The sequence below is a fragment of the Haliotis rubra genome, unplaced genomic scaffold, assembly GCF_003918875.1.
Source record: "Haliotis rubra isolate DU_JTF1 unplaced genomic scaffold, ASM391887v1 Scf449, whole genome shotgun sequence".
Lineage (NCBI taxonomy): Eukaryota > Metazoa > Mollusca > Gastropoda > Lepetellida > Haliotidae > Haliotis > Haliotis rubra.
Genome location: NW_025767134.1, coordinates 794,434 through 814,677, shown reverse-complemented (window position 1 = coordinate 814,677; position 20,244 = coordinate 794,434). Strand labels below are relative to the sequence as shown.

The 20,244-nt window shown below is 39.8% G+C and overlaps 2 protein-coding genes across 2 annotated transcripts in view; both read left to right on the top strand.

Moving 5' to 3' along the window:
• The window catches only part of LOC124289762, a 123,958-nt gene that overhangs the window by 53,723 nt on the left and 49,991 nt on the right, over positions 1–20,244 (top strand). The window contains exon 5 of the mRNA XM_046726408.1: positions 18,476–19,024. Within this exon, the coding sequence (XP_046582364.1) occupies positions 18,476–19,024 (549 nt within the window). The remainder of the gene's footprint in view (positions 1–18,475; positions 19,025–20,244) is intronic.
• On the top strand, positions 12,174–13,618 carry LOC124289773. Its single transcript, XM_046726437.1, has 2 exons — positions 12,174–12,762; positions 13,026–13,618. Exons 1-2 carry the CDS (start codon positions 12,632–12,634, stop codon positions 13,579–13,581), a joined length of 687 nt encoding a protein of 228 aa, XP_046582393.1. The 5' UTR covers positions 12,174–12,631; the 3' UTR covers positions 13,582–13,618.

The following is a 20,244-nucleotide window of genomic DNA, read 5'->3' as shown; positions in this document are numbered from 1 at the left end:
ACAAGGCACCCGTGAAGAGCCTCGTGGTGGGTGCTGGGTAACGCTAAGCGCTCTTCGACCCCCCCGTTGTGCACCCGGGGGTATATTTGGTCCACCAACCTGTTTTCCGTGGGTTGCGCCCCGGTGTCGGTGGAGGACGGGATTCTGGTGGTTGAGGGCAATAGGATCCTGGAACCGTGTTCCTTTTGCCCAACTCACCACTTTGGCCCTTACTTCACCTAGACGGGTGGTAGAACTGGCCCGGTTCTATCAATCGGCTGGTCACGCCAAGCCCTGCGCATGGCGATTATGCACATTTAAATTATCATTGGGTCTAGGATATTTTGATTTATTGTGTAAAAAATATTGATCATATTAAATTGCCTAGAGTCCTATGCCAGACGGCGGTGGCTCATGGACCAATCTGGTGATGTTGACCGCTGAATTCTATGTGTCTTTAGATTTTTGTTATGGGCCGGACCAGCCTGACATCTACTCTATTAGACGAATTTAGCTATTCACGTCATATGTACTGGAGTATAGCACCCCTGTATCCCTGGTGTTAGCATCCTGGAGATCCAGTGCAAATTGACACCGTCCTTGTTGACACTCCATGGTGGGTGGGGAGCAGGGGTGTCGAATTCATATACTGTACCATGTCTCAATACAATTCACCTGGTTCATCCAAAGCAAATAAACGCAGACATGTAGATGTGCTCTCGTCTGATGAGGAGGTCGCTCCAGAGATTTCAGATTCTTGGCCACGATTCATCGTAATTGCGTCAGTTGATGGAAGCCCATTAAAACTTAATCCATTTGCTATCTCGGCGGGCATTAGAGGTGTCTGTGGCGATGTCAAGAATGTCACACGACTACGGACTGGTGCCTTGTTAGTGGAATGTGTACGGAAACACCAATCAGTCAACCTGTTGGGCTTACAACAGTTTGTTAATACTCCTGTTGTTGTTTCGGAGCACAAGACACTGAACACGAGCAGAGGCATTGTCAGAGATGTTGCTCGCTGTCTTTCTGACATGAGCGAGGAGGAAATTGCTGTTCACTTAAAAGCTCAAGGAGTTACAAATGTAAAATGTTTTTCCAGAAAAAACTCAAGATGGTACCTTTGTTAAAACATACACCTATCTTTTCACTTTTTCTCAACCTGCATTACCCAAATCACTAAAGGTTGGATATTTCAACATCGGGGTGGAGGTCTATGTACCAAATCCACTCCGATGTTTTAAGTGTCAAAAGTTTGGGCATGGCGCCAAGTTCTGCCGAAGCAAGATGGCAGTATGCTACCGTTGCAGTGGAGCCCATGATAGCTCTGAGTGAATCTTTTGAATTTGAAGCCCAAATCCTAAAAATTAAACATACAAATAACATCACCTACCAAGAAGCAAAACACTAGTTCCATCTTCTGCTCAAACTTATGTCAAAACATATTCCGCAGCAATTGCATCCTCCACTCCGGTTTGCAAGACAGTCTCTGTTTCGTGTCAGACCAACATCTCCTGGGTCAAGGACGACCAGACTGTACTGCAGCAGTCCACTGCACTATCTCAGGAAGGTAGTCTGCAATCAACAACTTCACAAACGGACAATCCTACCATTGATGTACCATCTGACTCAATTGAAAGTACACCTGTGGGTGATGCAAGGTTAACTAGAAAAGAGAAAAAGAAATTGGAAAAAAGAAAAAAGGCTCTCACTTACGTGAAGACACCCACTCCTGTTGTTACACCTGTTGAGGTTCATAACTCCATTACAAACAATCAATGGGAGTGAACACTCCTCCCAATCACGATCTCCAGTTAAGCCTCCATGAACAGCTCCAATACCATTATTCAGTGGAATTGTAGAGGACTGAAGAACAATTTTAATGATATACACTTACTTATACAAGATTTTACGCCATCGGCATTTTGTTTACAAGAAACGTATTTTAAAGGAAACGATCGAATTGATATAAGACAGTATACTCCATACCATTGCTTTTCTCATCCAGGGCCGAAAGCAACTGGGAGGTCTTCAGTATTAGTGAGACAGGGCATACTTCACAGTCCTGTTCCTCTAAATACCCATCTGCAAGCTGTTGCTGTCCGTGTAACCATGCACATTGTTTTTACATTGTGCTCACTCTATCTTCCTCCTTCTTCTTTTGTGCAGCCTGTCGATCTTCAGGCGCTGTATGACCAACTTCCTAAGCCCTGTATCACCATGGGTGATTTGAATGGACACAACCCCCTGTGGGGAGGTGCACATACAAACAGCAAAGGGAACGTACTGGAACATTTTATTTCTACCAACAATATCTGTCTCTTTAATGATAATTCCAACACTTATTTACATCCTGGTACAGGAATATACTCTTCACTTGACTTATCCATCACTGACTCTACTCTGCTGAGTGAGTTTGAATGGTCAGTCCATGACGACCTGTGTGGAAGTGACCATTTTCGAACCATTCTCAAAGCTATATGTCCCTCTGACATCCCTCCATTGTCGAGAAGGAACTTTACTAAAGCTGACTGGCTTCTGTTTGAATCACTTTCATCCAACAAATTGAAACCTGAACTGTTTATGGGAGTTCCTGACCCTGTTAAACTCTTTTCTGATGAACTGAACAAAACAGCTGATGACTCCATTCCAAAGTCCTCTGCAAATCCACACATACGAAAACCATGGTTCAACGATGACTGCAAACAGGCTAGGAAGGCACGGAAAAAAGCTGAGAAATATTTCCGTCGCCAGCCTATGGTCCATAATTTGAACAAGTTCAAAATCTTAAATGCAAAAGCAAGACGTACCTTCAAACAAAATAAACGTCAATCTTGGCGAAACTATGTCTCGCAAATCAATTCACGTACGCCGATAACCAAAGTATGGAACATGATCCAGAAAATCAAAGGCAAGGGTTCTCAATCTAGCATTAGGCATCTTAAAGACGGAGACAAGTTATTAACTAGTAAATCCGATATTGCAAATAAACTTGGAGAAACTTTGGCTAGACACTCTTCCTCATCGACTTATGTACCTCTATTCCAAAAATATAAGAAACAAAAAGAAAAGAAAACTATCAATTTCACTTCAGATAATGGGGAAGATTACAATGAAGTATTTTCGATTCATGAGCACCGTACTGCTCTTGACCAGGCTCATGATACTGCTACAGGAGCTGATAACGTACATTATCAACTCCTGAAGCACTTACCAGAATCAGTTTACCAGTTTAGAGACCCTCTTAACCATTTTTGATGATATTTGGAGGTCTGGAAATTTTCCTTCGTCGTGGCGTGATGCTATAATTGTTCCCATCCCTAAACCTGGACGTGATCATACTGATCCTTCCAATTATAGGCCCATTTCACTAACTAGCTGCGTTTGCAAGACCATGGAACGCATGATAAATAATCGACTTGTTTGGTACTTGGAAACCAATAACCTAATAACAGATATACAATGTGGTTTCCGTAAAAACAGAAGTACTATCGATTATTTAGTACGTTTAGAATCTTTTGTTAAGAATGCCATAATTAATAAACAACATGCTGTGTCAATCTTTTTCGATTTAGAAAAAGCATACGACATGACATGGAAACATGGGATTTTAAAAGATTTACATGATTTTGGATTACGAGGCCGTTTGCCTCAATTTATATCCAGCTTCTTAAATAATAGGCAATTTCAAGTCCGAGTGGGTTCAACCCTGTCTGACCGTTACAATCAGGATCAGGGTGTCCCACAGGGCAGTATTTTGTCTGTCACATTGTTTAGTATTAAGATCAACAGTTTATCCAAGGTTTTAAATGCTTCAATTGATGGATCACTTTTTGTGGATGATTTTAATATTTCTTGTCGCGGTAAAAATATGCAACGGCAATTGCAATTGTGTCTAAACAAAATAAATACATGGTGTCTTGAAAACGGCTTTAAATTTTCTAAGCAAAAACTAATTGCATACATTTCTGCCGTAAATATAAACCACATAAAAACCCAGAACTGTTTTTAAATGGCACTCCCATCAAGGTTGTAAATGAGGCCAAGTTCTTAGGTCTGATTTTTTACTCCCATTTAACATTTCTTCCTCATATCAAATCCCTTAAAAATAAATGCCTGAAGGCAATCGATTTATTGAAAGTCGTTTCTAATTCAAAGTGGGGAGGGGACCAAACTACCCTCCTACACCTGTATAGATCATTGGTCCGCTCGAAGCTTGATTATGGCTCCATCGTATATGGTGGAGCCTGCAAAAGCAACTTAAAATTATTAGATTCTGTCCACCACCATGGTCTGAGACTTTGTCTTGGATCATTCAGAACTTCTCCTATTGAGAGTCTCTACGTTGAGGCAGATGAGCCATCTCTTGCACAACGCCGTATAAAACTATCCTTGCAGTATGTAACAAAACTATATTCCAATGAGTCAAATCCTGCATTTAACTGTGTTTTTAATCCTCTTTATGAGGATCTGTACAACAAAAAGCCTTCTCTTGTTCCGCCTCTTGGTTTAACAATTAAACCATTCATTTCGGCTGCCGGCTTTGAGCTGGAAAATATATCTCCTTCCCGTCTTCTTTCTTCTCCGCCTTGGCAATTGGCTAGGCCACAAGTTGACCTAACATTAACTACATTTAAAAAATCAGAAACAAATGAACTACAGTATAAACAAGAATTTAGTCAATTAAGAAATAAATCCTTATTTACAGATGGGTCCAACGACGGTGGCGCAGTGACATGTGCCACTGTCATTGGATCCAGAACAATATCTTGTAGAATACCGGATAACAGCTCTATATTTACAGCAGAAGCAAACGCCATCTTAGCAGCTCTTAAATATATTCAAAGACATCCAAAACAGAAACAATATATAATCTTTTCTGACTCTCTTGTTTGCCTTCAGGCTATTAAAAATCTCTCTTGCAAACATCCACTTTTATTAGAAATTATTGAATTATATAATGAACTTGCTACTGGCCAATGCGACATCGTCTTTTGTTGGTTACCCAGCCACGTTGGAATTTCTGGGAATACAATGGCCGATCTTGCTGCCAAGGCAGCACTCAACAAATCTGTGACACCACTTCTTATTCCATGCTCTGATTACAAAGCTAGCATTAGAACTTACATCCGCGATCTGATGCAAAAGAAGTGGGACACCCAGGCGGGTATTAATAAATTACATGAAATAAAACCATATATTGGTTACACTTACTTGGGTTGTCAGTCCAGATTTGATGAGGTCATTATGCGGCGATGTTGTATAGGCCATACAAGGTATACCCGTGAATATTTGCTTAAAGGCGAAGATCCTCCGTTTTGCATCCCTTTGGATGAAAGAATCACGGTCAAGCATGTCTTGCTTGACTGCATCGAATATTCCATCACAAGGGATAACTATTTCAAAGTAAACACTATGAAGGATCTTTTTAATAATGTCAGTGCTCATTTAATTATTGCATTTTTAAAAGAAATAGATTTGTTAAGTGATTTGTAAATAGATATATATTTTACTATTGGTAGTTTGAATTAGTAACTGAGATTGTTGGTGGCTGTACTCTCAAAGGGGGTTGAAGTAGCGTAAAATTATTGTCCTCCTGCGAGGGTCCGGAAGTCCCAAATCATTTCTAGTCAGTTTAAGTGTACCAGGTTTTTAATCGTAGTATTTTTGTGTTTTTAATGTATGGCTAAATCTCAGCATCAACGCCAATGGCTGAAGGGATGGTGTAAATCCAGCTAGGGTCCATGCAGGTAGCAAAAGTAATGTAAGTCCCCATGGGCCTTAGTATGGTGATCTACTTTCAGTTGTTGGCGATCTATAGCCCATTTTTACATTGTATTGTCTTCTTTAATTGGAATATTTGAGCTTTGTTCGCTAGTTTTATATTGATATCTGTGATTATCTAGTACCTTTAATGTCCTTCGTAGGCAGGTTTTAGTAATCTCTCTATATATTCTATTTCAATGTCAAGTGTTTTCGTCACGATATGGCTGAAATATTGCCGATGTGACGTTAAATAATAACTCACTCACTCACTCACTCTATATTCACAAGGTATATTCTCGTCTTCTAATAAAAAGATCTTTTGTGAGATACATGCCTCTTTTCTGTTACATATGCATCCGTTACGGTATGCGTGAAGCCATATGTGTATAGAAGCATCGATGATATATGTGTTGTGTGTATATATATAGAGAGAGGTTGTTAACCGAGTGTGTTTCCGTATAATTAATATCAAATATTAGGAATACATATTTTTTATTCCTAAAATATGATATTAATGATACAGGAACACGCGAGGTTAATAATCTCTTAATAATATAATGTCATTCTTAAAACTACTAAACAAAAGTAAGCAAATCGTACTTGAATTTATATATGAAGAGAATCGAGCATTCGCGTAAGAATACTTAGCGGTACGCCAAGGTGAAGGTCGTTCATGACGACGGCATATGGTTGTGACTAGTCTCTAATACAGTGCAAACGTAACTCATGCCTAAAATAAGATCTTTCTGTCTAAATAGAACAACAAATTCGGGCAGGGTTTTCTGGGAAGTGTTTCTTTTTTCATTGCGGGTCATCACCTCATCAATATCAGTTTCTGATACATGACAGAATCGAGTCGTCGTCTTCTTTGTTGTGATCGATAGATCGAAATCTTTGGTTGGTACCTTTCTTAGACGATAGCCTGTCACTCGTGCCACATAATTTGTACCTTCACTTTTTACTTTATCCGAATTTTGAACTTGATAAAATGGAAATATACTCTCTCTCTCTCTCTCTCTCTCTCTCTCTCTCTCTCTCTCTCTCTCTCTCTCTCTCTCTCTCTCTCTCTCTCTCTCTCTCACACACACACACGTACAGGTGAGTACAGAGAGAGAGAGAGAGAGAGAGAGACAGACACACAGACAGGCAGATCGTTTCCATGAGTATCTTGCATATACCTCTTGAATATGTGTGTTGCTATCAATAAGCGTATAACCCTTAACGGTAACCCTTAATATAACGCTAGTGGTGTTGACTATAGAATTTAGCAGTTTGGTATGTTTGGGTATAACCTGTTTCACTGCGAACATGTATATATGACACACAGTAAGTAGAGCTAAAGGACATTCTGGCTTAATGAAATCAATATATACTCTCCCCAAAAAGAAACGCATCATGAAAATAGCAATTTCATGCAGCAATGAATTAAAACATGATTCATTTTACAAAAGGGTTTGCTCTGTTTATAATTGCTATAAAACGCACCATCGTAAAATGCCCGTATTTAACAGCATGATTTTCAATTTCGGTGTGTAGTGTCACAGAATACACAATTGACATGTAATGCACGTGAAAGTTAGGGGGATCGCTACATCCGGGTACCTCACCTGAGTCATCGAACAGCTACGGCGACCAGTACCGCTCGACAAATACCCGGATTGAGGAGGCTTTCTGCACAGACCGTCAGGAACAGGTTGAGAGAGGTTGGTTTACGTGCCAGAAGACCTTATTTTGGCCCTGTGCAACATCGTCGACATCAAGTTCAATGGTGCACCAACGTTCAGGCCTGGAACCTACCGAATTGGCGTAGAATCTAGTTCAGTGATGAATCACGATTTCTATTGGAACGACGCGATGGAAGAATGCGGTTATACAGACGTCGACGTGAACGTTTTGCCGACGATTGGGATCCCCAGGTGGACAGATTCGGCCGGGAAAGTGTTTTGATGTGGGCAGATATCACCTGCCCTAGGAGAAGTGATTTGATGATGGAGAGGTGATGATTCAGGCCAACCTGACAGCTCAACGGTACTGTGACGAAATCCTACGCCCACACCTCCTTCCAATCATTGATGGCTAGAGGGAGTTGTTTCAACAGGACAATGCCAGGCCCCACACAGCACGTCACACTAGAGACTTCCCTGGCCCTCAAGATCACCGGACTTAAACCCGATCGAACATCTGTGGGATGCCCTGGACAGACGGGTGCGACGCCGTAACCCTCAGCCCCAGACACTTCAGCAACTCGCACAGGCACTACAGAGTGAGCTGCGATAGGGCAACACGAGATTCTGAGATTTATTCGTTCGATGCCGAGGCAATGCCGTGCAGTTCTGGGGGATGCCCACTGTTTTCACATGAGGTATTGACTTCAGCGCCACCACAAGTCTCCATGTGACACTCAAACTAACTTTCCTCGAGTTGGTGTCAAAGACGGATAAGTGTGCATTCCCAGTGTGCAATTTCGCTATATTTCATTGACTCATAAAGCCTACAAGATGTTTCAAAATAAACATAAAAATACAGTTGAAATTCCTATATGCGTTTCATTCTGGGGAGAGTATATAAATGGCAATAAACATGTAATGCTTACTGACATGTTTGCGAATGCCAATGTCATAGATATGATGGATCGTGATATAATAGAGTGTGGCTGCAGCAAACATGTTGACATGTCTCATGAGGTTTTATTATGTTTGACCAGCCTTCGTTGAAATTCACTTCTACTACGAAAGCAATAATCACATATTGATAACGTGCATAAAAGGAATAATCTGATTTATCATCCAAAACTGTGTTCCACAGGAGATATCGCTTGTGTGAGATCAAACGATATCTCCTAGGAGATATCGTTTTGACAGTAGATTTTGTACAATGCCCTGACAATGCTTTGACGTCGTGTACTTGATGACGTCACAATGCTATGACATCGCTGCACTGCAAGTCTAATGGCAGTAACATGTTCAGAGATGTACATTTTTCATTGAAAATTAGCGAAGAGTGATTTTGGATGATAAATAGAATCTCAAACTCGTGCCTTCTGATATCAAATATATCAACACTCGTTGATAAGAGTAAAAATATACTCGGCAAGCCTCGGATATTTCTAACTTTATCAACTCGTGTTGATATAATTGATATCGGAAGACACTTGGGTGAGATTCTCTATATATCACAGTTAAATAAAACCCCAACCATACTTTCACTACATGTATCACACATTATACATTGCTAAAACGAACATTGTTATTGTTTTTTATTTTGAAAAAAAGAGAAAAATATCAGAAAAATATCAGCTTCATTATACAGAGTATTGCAGAGATCCTATTGGTTTCAAATGAGGTGTAACTATTTAACTTCCTTGTTGAAAAGAAGCAAGCTTTACACCCCGACCTACACCGGCTGGCTTGGATACACAGATCCCGGTCTGTGGAGATTTGCATACACTATGTATGCACTGTTTGTTGTTCTGTACAATAATTCATTCAATTTCAAATATTTGTACACGTATTACATACATACATACATACATACATACATACATACATACATACATACATACATACATACATACATACATACATACAGACATACATACAGACATACATACAGACATACATACAGACATACATACAGACACACATACAGACACACACACAGACACACACACAGACACACACAGACACACAGACAGACAGACATACATACATACATACATACACACACACACACACACACACACACAGACACAGACACACAGACAGACACAGACATACAGACATACAGACATACAGACATACATTTGTATAGCGCCGATATCCAGCTCAGCTGGATGTCAATCCCAACGGCACGCCGAATTATCAATCTCAACTCCCCGGGGAGCATACAACTCTTGCAGCCACTAGGCGCACCGAGTTAGTGTGGCTTTCCAATCCTTACGAGGTACCCATTCACAACTGGGTGGACTGGGACACATTTAGTCACAGTACTTTGTCCAAGTTTACTGCACGTTGCTGTACCCGCCACTAGGTGTTTGCACGTATTCATGTGGCCATCATCTGGTCATATACCAACGGATTCGTGGGTTCTTTTAAGTGCACAGGGTTGTGCACTGTACACTAGGGGTTGTTACAACACTGAGAGAGTCTGCACACAAAGTTGACTCCAAGGTTTTTACCACCGCTCACAGGTGGGCTCGATCCCGTCACCGTCACGTTGGAACACTAGCCTGACGCTTTAGCCAGCTCGCCCACCACGCCCCACGTCACTCGACATACACGTATATATAGAAGTCCGATTGCTGCAGTTATTTCAGAATACGGTGTATATATCTAACACCTCTGGTCACTTAACACACAGTGTTTATTCCACAAGAGTGATATCAAACACACCAAAACACACAACCGTGATATCCACTTTATCATATAAATTCATTCTTAAATTCTATCGCCCACAAAGGGCGTTTGGGTAGCTTAGTGGGTAAAGACCTGGTTCGTCACCTTCCGAAGGTGCGGGTTCGATTCCCCATACAGACATAATAGGAAATCCGTTTCTGATGAGCCTACTTGATATTGCTGGGAGTGGTATTAAAACATACTCGTGTCCTCACTCATTATCGACAACTCACTCACTAACACCTCTAATATACGGCACCTGAGCAATACAGCTCTGGACTTTGCACTGAAAGCAGGAAGTATTTTAGTTTCAAATGAAACTCGTTTCGATGTAGCCTATTATCCATGTGGTTATGATATATCTAGCCTCCATCTCGGACAGACAAGGGAGACACCGTGTTTGTATGAAAAACATTTAAGTACAAATTACCTGAATAAATGACCTCAATTGTTACTGTTTTTGAGTTCACAACCATCATGTGAAATAACCTGTCTGATTTGTGATATTAATAGGACTATGCAAAGGCGTCAAAATACCCTTACGTAAATATTCATTTCACCTGATGAGGGAGTAAGAATTAATTTGGAATTGTCGTTTTAAACAAATACTTAGGTTTATATTCACAAACTTTTTGAATAACATACATATAAAAATATATAAATAACAACTTTTATTCTTACAAAAGGGTATCAAAATATGATCAGTGTGACATCAGACACAATCTTATTGAAGACAATAAATTCAATTTTGCAAGAAAATGAAAGATTCAGCGTACATATATTTTACATATCTTGAAGGGCATTAACAGTCATAATCTGATCTCTCTCTTCTGTCTATCACGTGAAGTGACATGTCTATTTAATTTGTAAGTGTTTGGCATTATTGGAATCTTGACGTTTCAGTTAATACAGACCTCATTATTCATTTTATTGAAGGGAAAGATGCAGAAAAGCACGACATTCTGGGTAGTCCTGATGTCAACACTTGTAATCCTGCTGTCATGTACCCCAGCAGGTTGGTAAACAAATAGAGTTTCGCATACCACCAGAACATGATCGCTCAATCACTCGATAATTTTGTGAAATAGTTTATCATGAAGTTTTTATTTATAGCAGTAAGTACATTCCAAACAGTTTTATTCAATTATACTGTGCCATTATGCTGTACGATGTGTTTCCTTTAGTACTAAGATTATTCTCTTTTGTAAATATGTTTTCACTGTAACTGCAGTTGCATCATCAACAACGCCGTGTAACGAGTGTAACGGTAACAACGTTACCTGTGACAATGGCGTGTGTCTACTACGCTGCGTCCATTTAACGTCATCTGGAGAGTGTCTCCAGTGTCTGGACTCCAGGTTCTACGGTAAACAGTGTGAACATGACTGTCCAGACACCTGTCTCAACTCTCGCTGTCAGATGAACAACACCCGTACCGTTTGTTCAGATGGATGTGTGGATGGTAAGAAAGGAAAATTGTGCATCTCTGTGTCCTTCATCTTGCACAAGATGTGAACAAACAGGAGATGCTTGTATTGGATCATGTCAAAACGACCAGTATTACGGTTCACAATGTGAAACCCCATGTCCTGATAACTGTTTGGATGGTTGTAAGAAAGCCACGGGCAAATGCAGAAGTTGCGTTGAGGGTTACAGTGGGGAGTACTGTGACAGATGTGTGGAAGGCAACAGGGGAATGTACTGTAATATTGCCTGTTCTCCTTACTGCCAAGATGTATGTGATAAAGACAAGGGTGACTGTGGTAGCTGCGTGGCAGGTTACACGGGGACGTACTGTAATGAAACGTGCCCCTCCAACTGTACTCAGTGTGAACAACATAGTGGGCAATGTATAGGATCATGTCCAGACAGCCAGTACTACGGTCCTTTCTGCTCAATACAATGCCCTGCAAGTTGTGCTGGATGCGACAAGACCACGGGGAGATGTATTCTCTGTGCCGATGGATACACGAGGTGTACGGACGGTCTCTGTCAAAGAGGTGCCTGTGACTCAGGTGACTTGTACACACGAGCTTCTACCAAATATCAGACATGTTCATAAGACATATGATATGAAGGTATCTGTAAAAGTATTAGCCTAATATGTAGCAAGATAAATTAATGCATATAAAAATACAACGGCCTGAACCTATTTGAAATATTACTGCCACTGTCCACTATATAGTATCTTTGTTAATATTGATGAGTGTGTTAATATAGATGAGTCTGACATGATGTACAATATACTATTTACAAAGTGTTCCTGTTTCAAAGGTTAGGCATACGATGAGAACAATATTGAACCTTTCCTTTAAAGAGTAAAAAATACATCGGACGCTTTTAGCACGTCGCTTTTAGCAATATTAGAGGAAGAGCACAGCGTAATTTGCAAAGACGTTGTGTCGGTTTGGGGAATTCGAAACTGGACTTTCTGCATGACGAATGAAAACTTCAACCTCTAGGCTTTTCGCTCCAACCATCATTTACGATGCATGTTTTTCACTGCAGGTAACACTATATTGACCCTGAAAGTGACAGCTGGAGTACTGGCAGTGCTTGTGACGCTTGGAACAACCTTAGCTGTGGTCATTCTAACCAGACGCAAGAGCAAATGTCAGAATAGGTGAGAATGTTCATGTACCAGCAGAATCATATAGGAAAAAATAGTGCAGAGAACTTCCCTAGTCACAGATTCTTGTTTCCTCATATGCAGACACAAATATAATGTAAATCTGAAATTTGAGAATTGAATCTGTTTACACATATTTCAAATGCTATGTGGTATGCTTGAAATAACAACATTTTATATAGATACAGCTATATGTTCAATATATATACATGTGTATATTCAATTTAACATGAACTAAACAGTCCTTTTCTTCACAGAAGGGAACCATTTCCCAGTCCTCAGGATCTGGGACAGAGTGATGGTAGTGAGTACTGGGCACACAAGTACTGGGACATCCACGATAAGGATTTGGGATCTGAATCTGACTGTAACAACTTACCTGTGCCTCAGATACCCAATAGACGCCCTGTCCAAAACAAGGATATCCCCTTGGACAATGTAAAAGTCAGAACATCAGTTCCAAGGTTTGATGGTGCAATGTCATCGGCAGATCACGTGGCTTTGGTCCATCAATGTGGACATGATTCGACTTATGAACCGCTTGTTGCAGAAACGCCAGAGGTGGACGTGGTGGACAGTGAGGTAGATGATGCATCAGAGAGGAACATAATAGGTTTGACTGTCAGTAACTCCGATCTACAGACTTATCAGGAAGGGGATGGAGTCATCGACAATCCAGTTCAACAGCGTATTGAGAATCTCATTAGAAAGACGGATTCTATAATAGCTATAGAACAACATCTTGATTTAGCAAGTGTCAATGTGAAATATCTTACACCTGACAAAGTCAACACCGCTTCAAATACATTGTAATTGGTGAAAAAATGTCCATGAAACCATTTTAGTTGTTCAAAAAATAGTGCTTGTTCTGTGTATATCCATATTGCACAATAAAGCTTTCGTTTTCATACACCGAATTTGTGATATGCTGGTATGTATTTTCATATGTGAGGTGGATTGAATATGGGATCTTCAAATAGCAACAGAGATTAATTTCTCAATTCCTTGATCTCAGATTGTGAGTATGTAAGATATATTTCTGTTATAATCAGAAACACTTCCGAAAATATCCATTTGCCGCGCGTAACTGTTCGAGACAAACCTAATTTCATTTTCCTATTTATAGGCAAAATAAGGTTCCTTTTGAGCTGTTACGAGGCAATGTCACAGTTGTTTCAACATGTAGAATTTTTACATGCACACATGACAGCTTACACTTACCTTCACATCTACAAGAAAATGAAAACCCGTGAAACATATATATACATGCATTTCAGTCTTTACCACACTATCATATGACATCATGGTGAAGAGTTTAGGGAAATAACCTCACATCTAGAGGTTGGAAAGTAGCATGTAAACAAAGCAGCGCAGTAATAATATTCCAACATTTGTTGTTTTTATAACATAAATGTACTTTCATCTACTTGAGTGAATGAGCACGTGAGTAGGGTTTAACATTTTCCCAGCTATATCATGGCTTGTAAGCCCAGTGTGGGTTTAAAGTCTGAAGTGACGAACAAGATTCGAACTCGTGATCAAAGGTCACGGAGTGGGCAAGGGAAGCAACTCTGGACAGTGAATTGTGATCCCGTAGACAACTTGGTCATCCAATCTCCTGATCTAGCTTGAAAGATTAAATATAATTACAATTACAATTGCAAGTAATTATTGCCGGGATAACATTTACATTCGTAGAACATGAGATATACTATATCAAATAGACTTCACATGTGTGGTGTCATATTACAAATATTTAGGTATTATATTTTCGTGTAGAAATATATTCTCCAGAGCCTGTGAAACATTATCTATGCAAGCTGAACGAGCCCTACATGTCATAAAGAAATTCATATGCAAATATAAAGAATTACCGATCCATGCATCATTTAAACTGTTTGATGGAAAAATTCAACCAATTCTGTTGTACGGCTCTGAAATATGGGGCATTAACATAAACAAGAATATTGAAAAGGTACATTCAAAGTTCTGTAAGTTCTTGTTGCGTGTTGGCTACAGAACTGCGAATAAGGTTATTTTAGCTGAATGTGGACGTTTTCCACTGTTTATTAACGCCCGATGTCGGGTTATTGCATATTGGCTAAGATTGATGAGACAACCAATTTCACGATATTCAAGATGCTTAAAACACTAGATGATACCGGAGATATTAATTGGGTTTCATTCGTTAGAACTATTATTTTTAGTCATGGCTTTGGAAATGTATGGATCGCCCAAAATGTAAGTAATACACAATATTTCATCAAATTATTCAAGCAGAGATGCAAAGACATTTATCAACAGGACTGGTATAATGAAATAACGTCGTCAACCTGTGTCAACTTTTATTCAGAATATAAATATTGTATTAATACAGAAATTTACCTTTCAAAGATTAAATCACCACAACTTAAGCGTACGCTTACTAAATTTAGATGTAACGCTTACAACTTCAAAGTCCAAGCGGCGCGATTTGCCAAAACTTCAAATGCAATAGATATCCAATGTCCATTCTGCAATTTATCGCAAGAAGATGAGTACCATGTATTACTTGTATGCCCGAAATATTTAGAAAATAAGAGAAACATATTTGCCTTATTTTTTCTATAACCAACCGTCGAGACATAAATTCTGTATGCTACTTCGCACAGAAAACATTGACTTGTTGTTTAAGCTAGCCCTTGTGTTGTACCACATACTTATGTTGAGAGAAAAAATGTAAATTGTGAATGGGTGTTTATGGATTTATTTATGTTCCTATAACTCGCGTATTTACAGGTTGCGCATAAATGCACTGCTATTATTGTACACATGTACTATTGGCCTCAAGGCCACATATACAAATAAATATGTCTGTCTGACTTCACATGTGTTACTTTATGTCTCGAACATACACATATAGAACAAAGCTTGTTGCTTGTGGATCAATGTGGTGTATGGATGTAATGATCCTACACTGAACAGGATTAGGCATGAAGGTGCGCTTGGTGCATCATCCACAGTCAACAGTAGCACGATGGGTGACATTTTGATTTCACAGGGACTAGCCATCTGTACTGTCACTTGTTCAGTACCGTGTAATACTCCCCATAATGTTAGGTACATGAATTTGTGTTCACGTGACTCCGCAAACGTGCTGCGCTGCATGCACCCTGCGTGGTTCTCCACAGTTGAAATGGTCAGATGCGTCAGATTAGATCTGGCATTATAATATTCGCCATAGTTACCTTGAACAACCTTGTACTACCCATTTTAATATATTTCATTTCTCCAAGTAAGAAGTTTCTGTTTTGGTTTAGTATATGACATCATTAGTCACAATGTAAATTATAGTTCAAATTTCCTAGCAATGAAGGTAAAATACTCGTGGATGACGGGGAATATAACGCAGCTCCGATGAGTCATATGTGTGCTTGCTATGCAGGTGGTCAACATACGTCCATGGATTCCTCAGCATTAAGGACGTGTCTATTTAAACGAAGACACGCCTTTCTTGACTATCAGTGATATTGGCTGCAGTTACCGTTTCCTCAAAATGTTTGTTTTGTTGGTTTGAAGGAGGAAAGTGTAACATGCAACTAGTTTGTTAAGAAGACGACTGCCCATTTGTGGAGGTAACTAGATGAAAACTGTCGGACACATCGGATTCATAAAGGTAATTTTAAGTTATGCTCATAATAATAATCATGAGGGCTTGTATGTTCAATGTATTGTATTCAAGATACAAATTCATTAGTGAAAGCAACACGCCTGATTGCTGTTGATATCTCTATCTTTTTGAATAGAGATAACGAATGCTATAATTGAAACTACAAAGTAGTAAGTGAATTTGAATTTAGGAAACTTTAATAATTATGCATTTCAGTTATGTCGCTGCTAGAAAGCTTAACGTGAGAGGAAATACGTGCATACGTAGGTTTGGAAACCAACGAGCGTTGGTACAGTAAACGTAATCCACGCAAACCAGTATTGGAACCCATGATCATAGTCTCATTATTTTTTCATAGATGGTTCTGTTATTTCATGATGTGTATTACTATATTTCATGTAGAAATATGGTGCCGTTCTGTCTGGTATTGCGACCCCCGGTGTTCTGTGTGGTGGCGGCTATATGCATGGTACCCATTGTAACAGGTTCGTTCTTAACTGTTCTTAATTAATGATGAATGAAGAAAAGAAATCATGACTACTACAATTAAACAATGATTACTACTGCGCAGAAAGAAATGAAATGATTGGCCGCATTGGCGGCTGTTACAGACTGACGGGCGACTGCATCAACTGTAAACCTGGTTACAGAGGAAGATACTGCAAGCTTCGTTGTGAGGATGGAGCGTGTAATCAAGGCAAACATACCCTGTTTATACTAGTTTTGTTTTCCTCAGAAATGTTTTCTGAGTACATAATTTAGTTTCGGTCATATGATGAGCGTATAACCGGCAATAAAATTACTTGTAAATGAGATAAGACATCTGAATTCCTGTATAAAAGCGGCTGGAACATTGTAATGCTTTCTAGTCATGATTTAATTGGTAATTATGTAAGGGCACGTTCAATGTTTTGTCTTCTCATTCTAATTAATGCGATAGCAACTTTCTCAACTCAAATGGATACTTATTGTGTTTGATTTCCGTTAACAAAACCTGGAAAGAATGCAATCATTATGCAGTTTCCGCCCAAACGCTCATCCACTTTTGTCATTTCTGATAGAAGTCTTTTGCAACAGCATTAAAACAGTTATGCATGTTAAGAAAAGGGTTATATTTACGCAATAACAGTCGCGCAGAAAATATCTATATCGGTTTACTTCGGTCAGTATGAATGTATATTCCTCACATGCAATTTCTTTACTTTCATGTAGCAAATATGAAAAATAAATGTAATTAGAGCATTACCAAAACCATGGTGATGGTTTGGCTTAAATGCACTTAATGTTTTCTTTAGCATTCCTCATTAATTGTAATCGTCAGTACAAAAAGGAATACCCAGTCTTGACTATCCTCAGAAACACACCCCATTTCATGTGAAGGGCAAAATAGCTGTGAACATGAGCTGATCTGTGTGTACCCTACTGATAGCGCTCGCCATTCACACATTTCTAAAGTATCGTACATAATATCGAATAATCCTATTCATATTTGCATCGTATTCATTTCTAAATTGAGAGCCGTTTTCAGTAAACTATGTGCGGACATTCAGCAACTAAATTCTGTTGCTCAACGTTTGCTTTAAAATAATCTGCAGCTCCTGGCACCAACTGTGACGGTAACAACGTGACCTGTGTTGACGGTGAAGATGTTTAATATTTACATTTTCATTTTCCATTCGATAGTTTCCTCTTCAAGCACACCGTGTTCCAACTGTGACGGTAACAACGTGACCTGTGTTGACGGTGTGTGTCTACCCCGCTGTGTCAGTGTGACGTCATCTGGACAGTGTCTCCAGTGTCTGGACTCCAGGTTCTATGGTGAACAGTGTCAACATGACTGTCCAGACACCTGTCTCAACTCTCGCTGTCAGATGAACAACACCCGTGTTGTGTGTACAGAGGGATGTGTGGCCGGCAAGAAGGGAGATGACTGTGGAGTGAACTGTCCTACAGCCTGTACACAGTGTGTACGTTATGGTGATGGTTGTACAGGACCGTGTCAGAATCCCCAGTATTACGGTCAACACTGTAGAACACCTTGTCCCTCCATCTGTAGAGGTGGATGTAATAGGATCACAGGGGAGTGTGGCAGCTGTGAGCCAGGTTACACAGGGGACAAGTGTGATGTTACCTGTCCCCCCAACTGTAGAGGTGGATGTGATAAAGACACAGGGGAGTGTGGCAGCTGTGAGCAGGGATATTGCAATGTTACCTGTCCAGACTCCAGGTTCTATGGTAAACAGTGTCAACATGACTGTCCAGACACCTGTCTCAACTCTCGGTGTCAGATGAACAACAACCGTGTTGTGTGTACAGAGGGATGTGTGCCCGGCAAGAAGGGAGATAACTGTGGTGTGAACTGTCCTCCAGCCTGTACACAGTGTGAACGTTATGGTGATGGTTGTACAGGACCGTGTCAGAATCCCCAGTATTACGGTCAACACTGTAGAATACCTTGTCCCTCTAACTGTACAGGTGGATGTAATAGGATCACAGGGGAGTGTGGCAGCTGTGAGCCGGGGTACACAGGGGACAAGTGTGATGCTACCTGTCCCCCCAACTGTAGAGACGGATGTGACAAAGACACAGGGGAGTGTAGACATTCAGGTGAGAGCTTCTAATTTCACTGGAAAATGTGTGTCGGGCTACACAGGGGACAAGTGTAATGTGACCTACATAACTGATGAGACGGGTATGATAATGAGTCTGGGAAGTGTATGAAAGAAGTTTTATCGTCTTGTTGAAAAACATATGGGGCATTTGTTTTCGATTGAGGGGTCAAAAATCATCTTTCAGTAAGTCAGACTTTGGCGAGATGCCAACTTGCTCGATATCGTTTCCGGCAACACTTTCAGTCTATTCAACACCTTGCGACTTCCATTTCACCATGTTCAGTGTTAATCACATACACGCGATAGGAATTTAGTGGTTGTATTATTCTCGTTACACGTCCAGTAATGCATCCGTCCACCTTGACCAGGTCATTGACGGTAACTGGGTAGCCATGTTTGCTTACAAAATACGATTAGAATTTTTTTTATTACAAAACATGTTAAGTAAACGACGCCATATTATTAATGAAATATGAAATGAAGCATTAAATAAGCATCCAAATCGAAAATCCTGTATGTTCTTTTTTCTATTTTAAAATCTCGAATCAGTGCGATTACAGCACGGTCAATTCATCAATGAATCGATGGAATATTATGAATGAACGTAGTGGTGTGAAACGTCGAGAATCACTAAATTGCACATTGTGCAAATATCCAAAAGATATTACACGGGATCTCCTCACCCGTGTGGGTAATAAGTAAAGATACTTTTCAACACAACACCGTTAATGGCTTGTGAACTGACTGAATACATTATCAAGACGATATCATACAGCGTCAATGTGTGCTAACATAGTCATATTCAGTATTGCCATATTCAAACCTTGTAGAGTCTGACAATCTAACATGCAATCGACCTTTCAGCAGTAAAATTTCTTAGACGGAGAGACTGCTTTCATTGGATAGATTAAATACCCATTACGATAATATTTTAACCTATTAACTGAAGTTCATATCTATAATGTATTTTATATAAAGTGTCTTTTCTGCAGGAGGTCCAAATTTCCCATTTAAAATTACGACTGGAATACTGGCGATGGTTATCCTCCTTGGGATTGTCATATTGGTCGTTCGACAAGTTCCCAAATGTTTGGGAAGGTGAGAAAAATATTATATACAAAATCTACCGTATCATGTCACAGGTTCCAAAACACTGTTTTATGACTTGGCGATGTCAGATAAGTTCAGATAAGTGTCATTAAATGCTTGTTCTCA

What these genes read in the sequence shown, in the direction of transcription:
- LOC124289773 (XM_046726437.1), top strand. Translation starts at nt 12,632, where the DNA reads ATGTTTTTCACTGCAGGTAACACTATATTGACCCTGAAAGTGACAGCT. An exon ending in AAGAGCAAATGTCAGAATAG is followed by an intron (nt 12,763 to 13,025) that starts GTGAGAATGTTC and finishes TTTTCTTCACAG; the next exon opens with AAGGGAACCATTTCCCAGTC.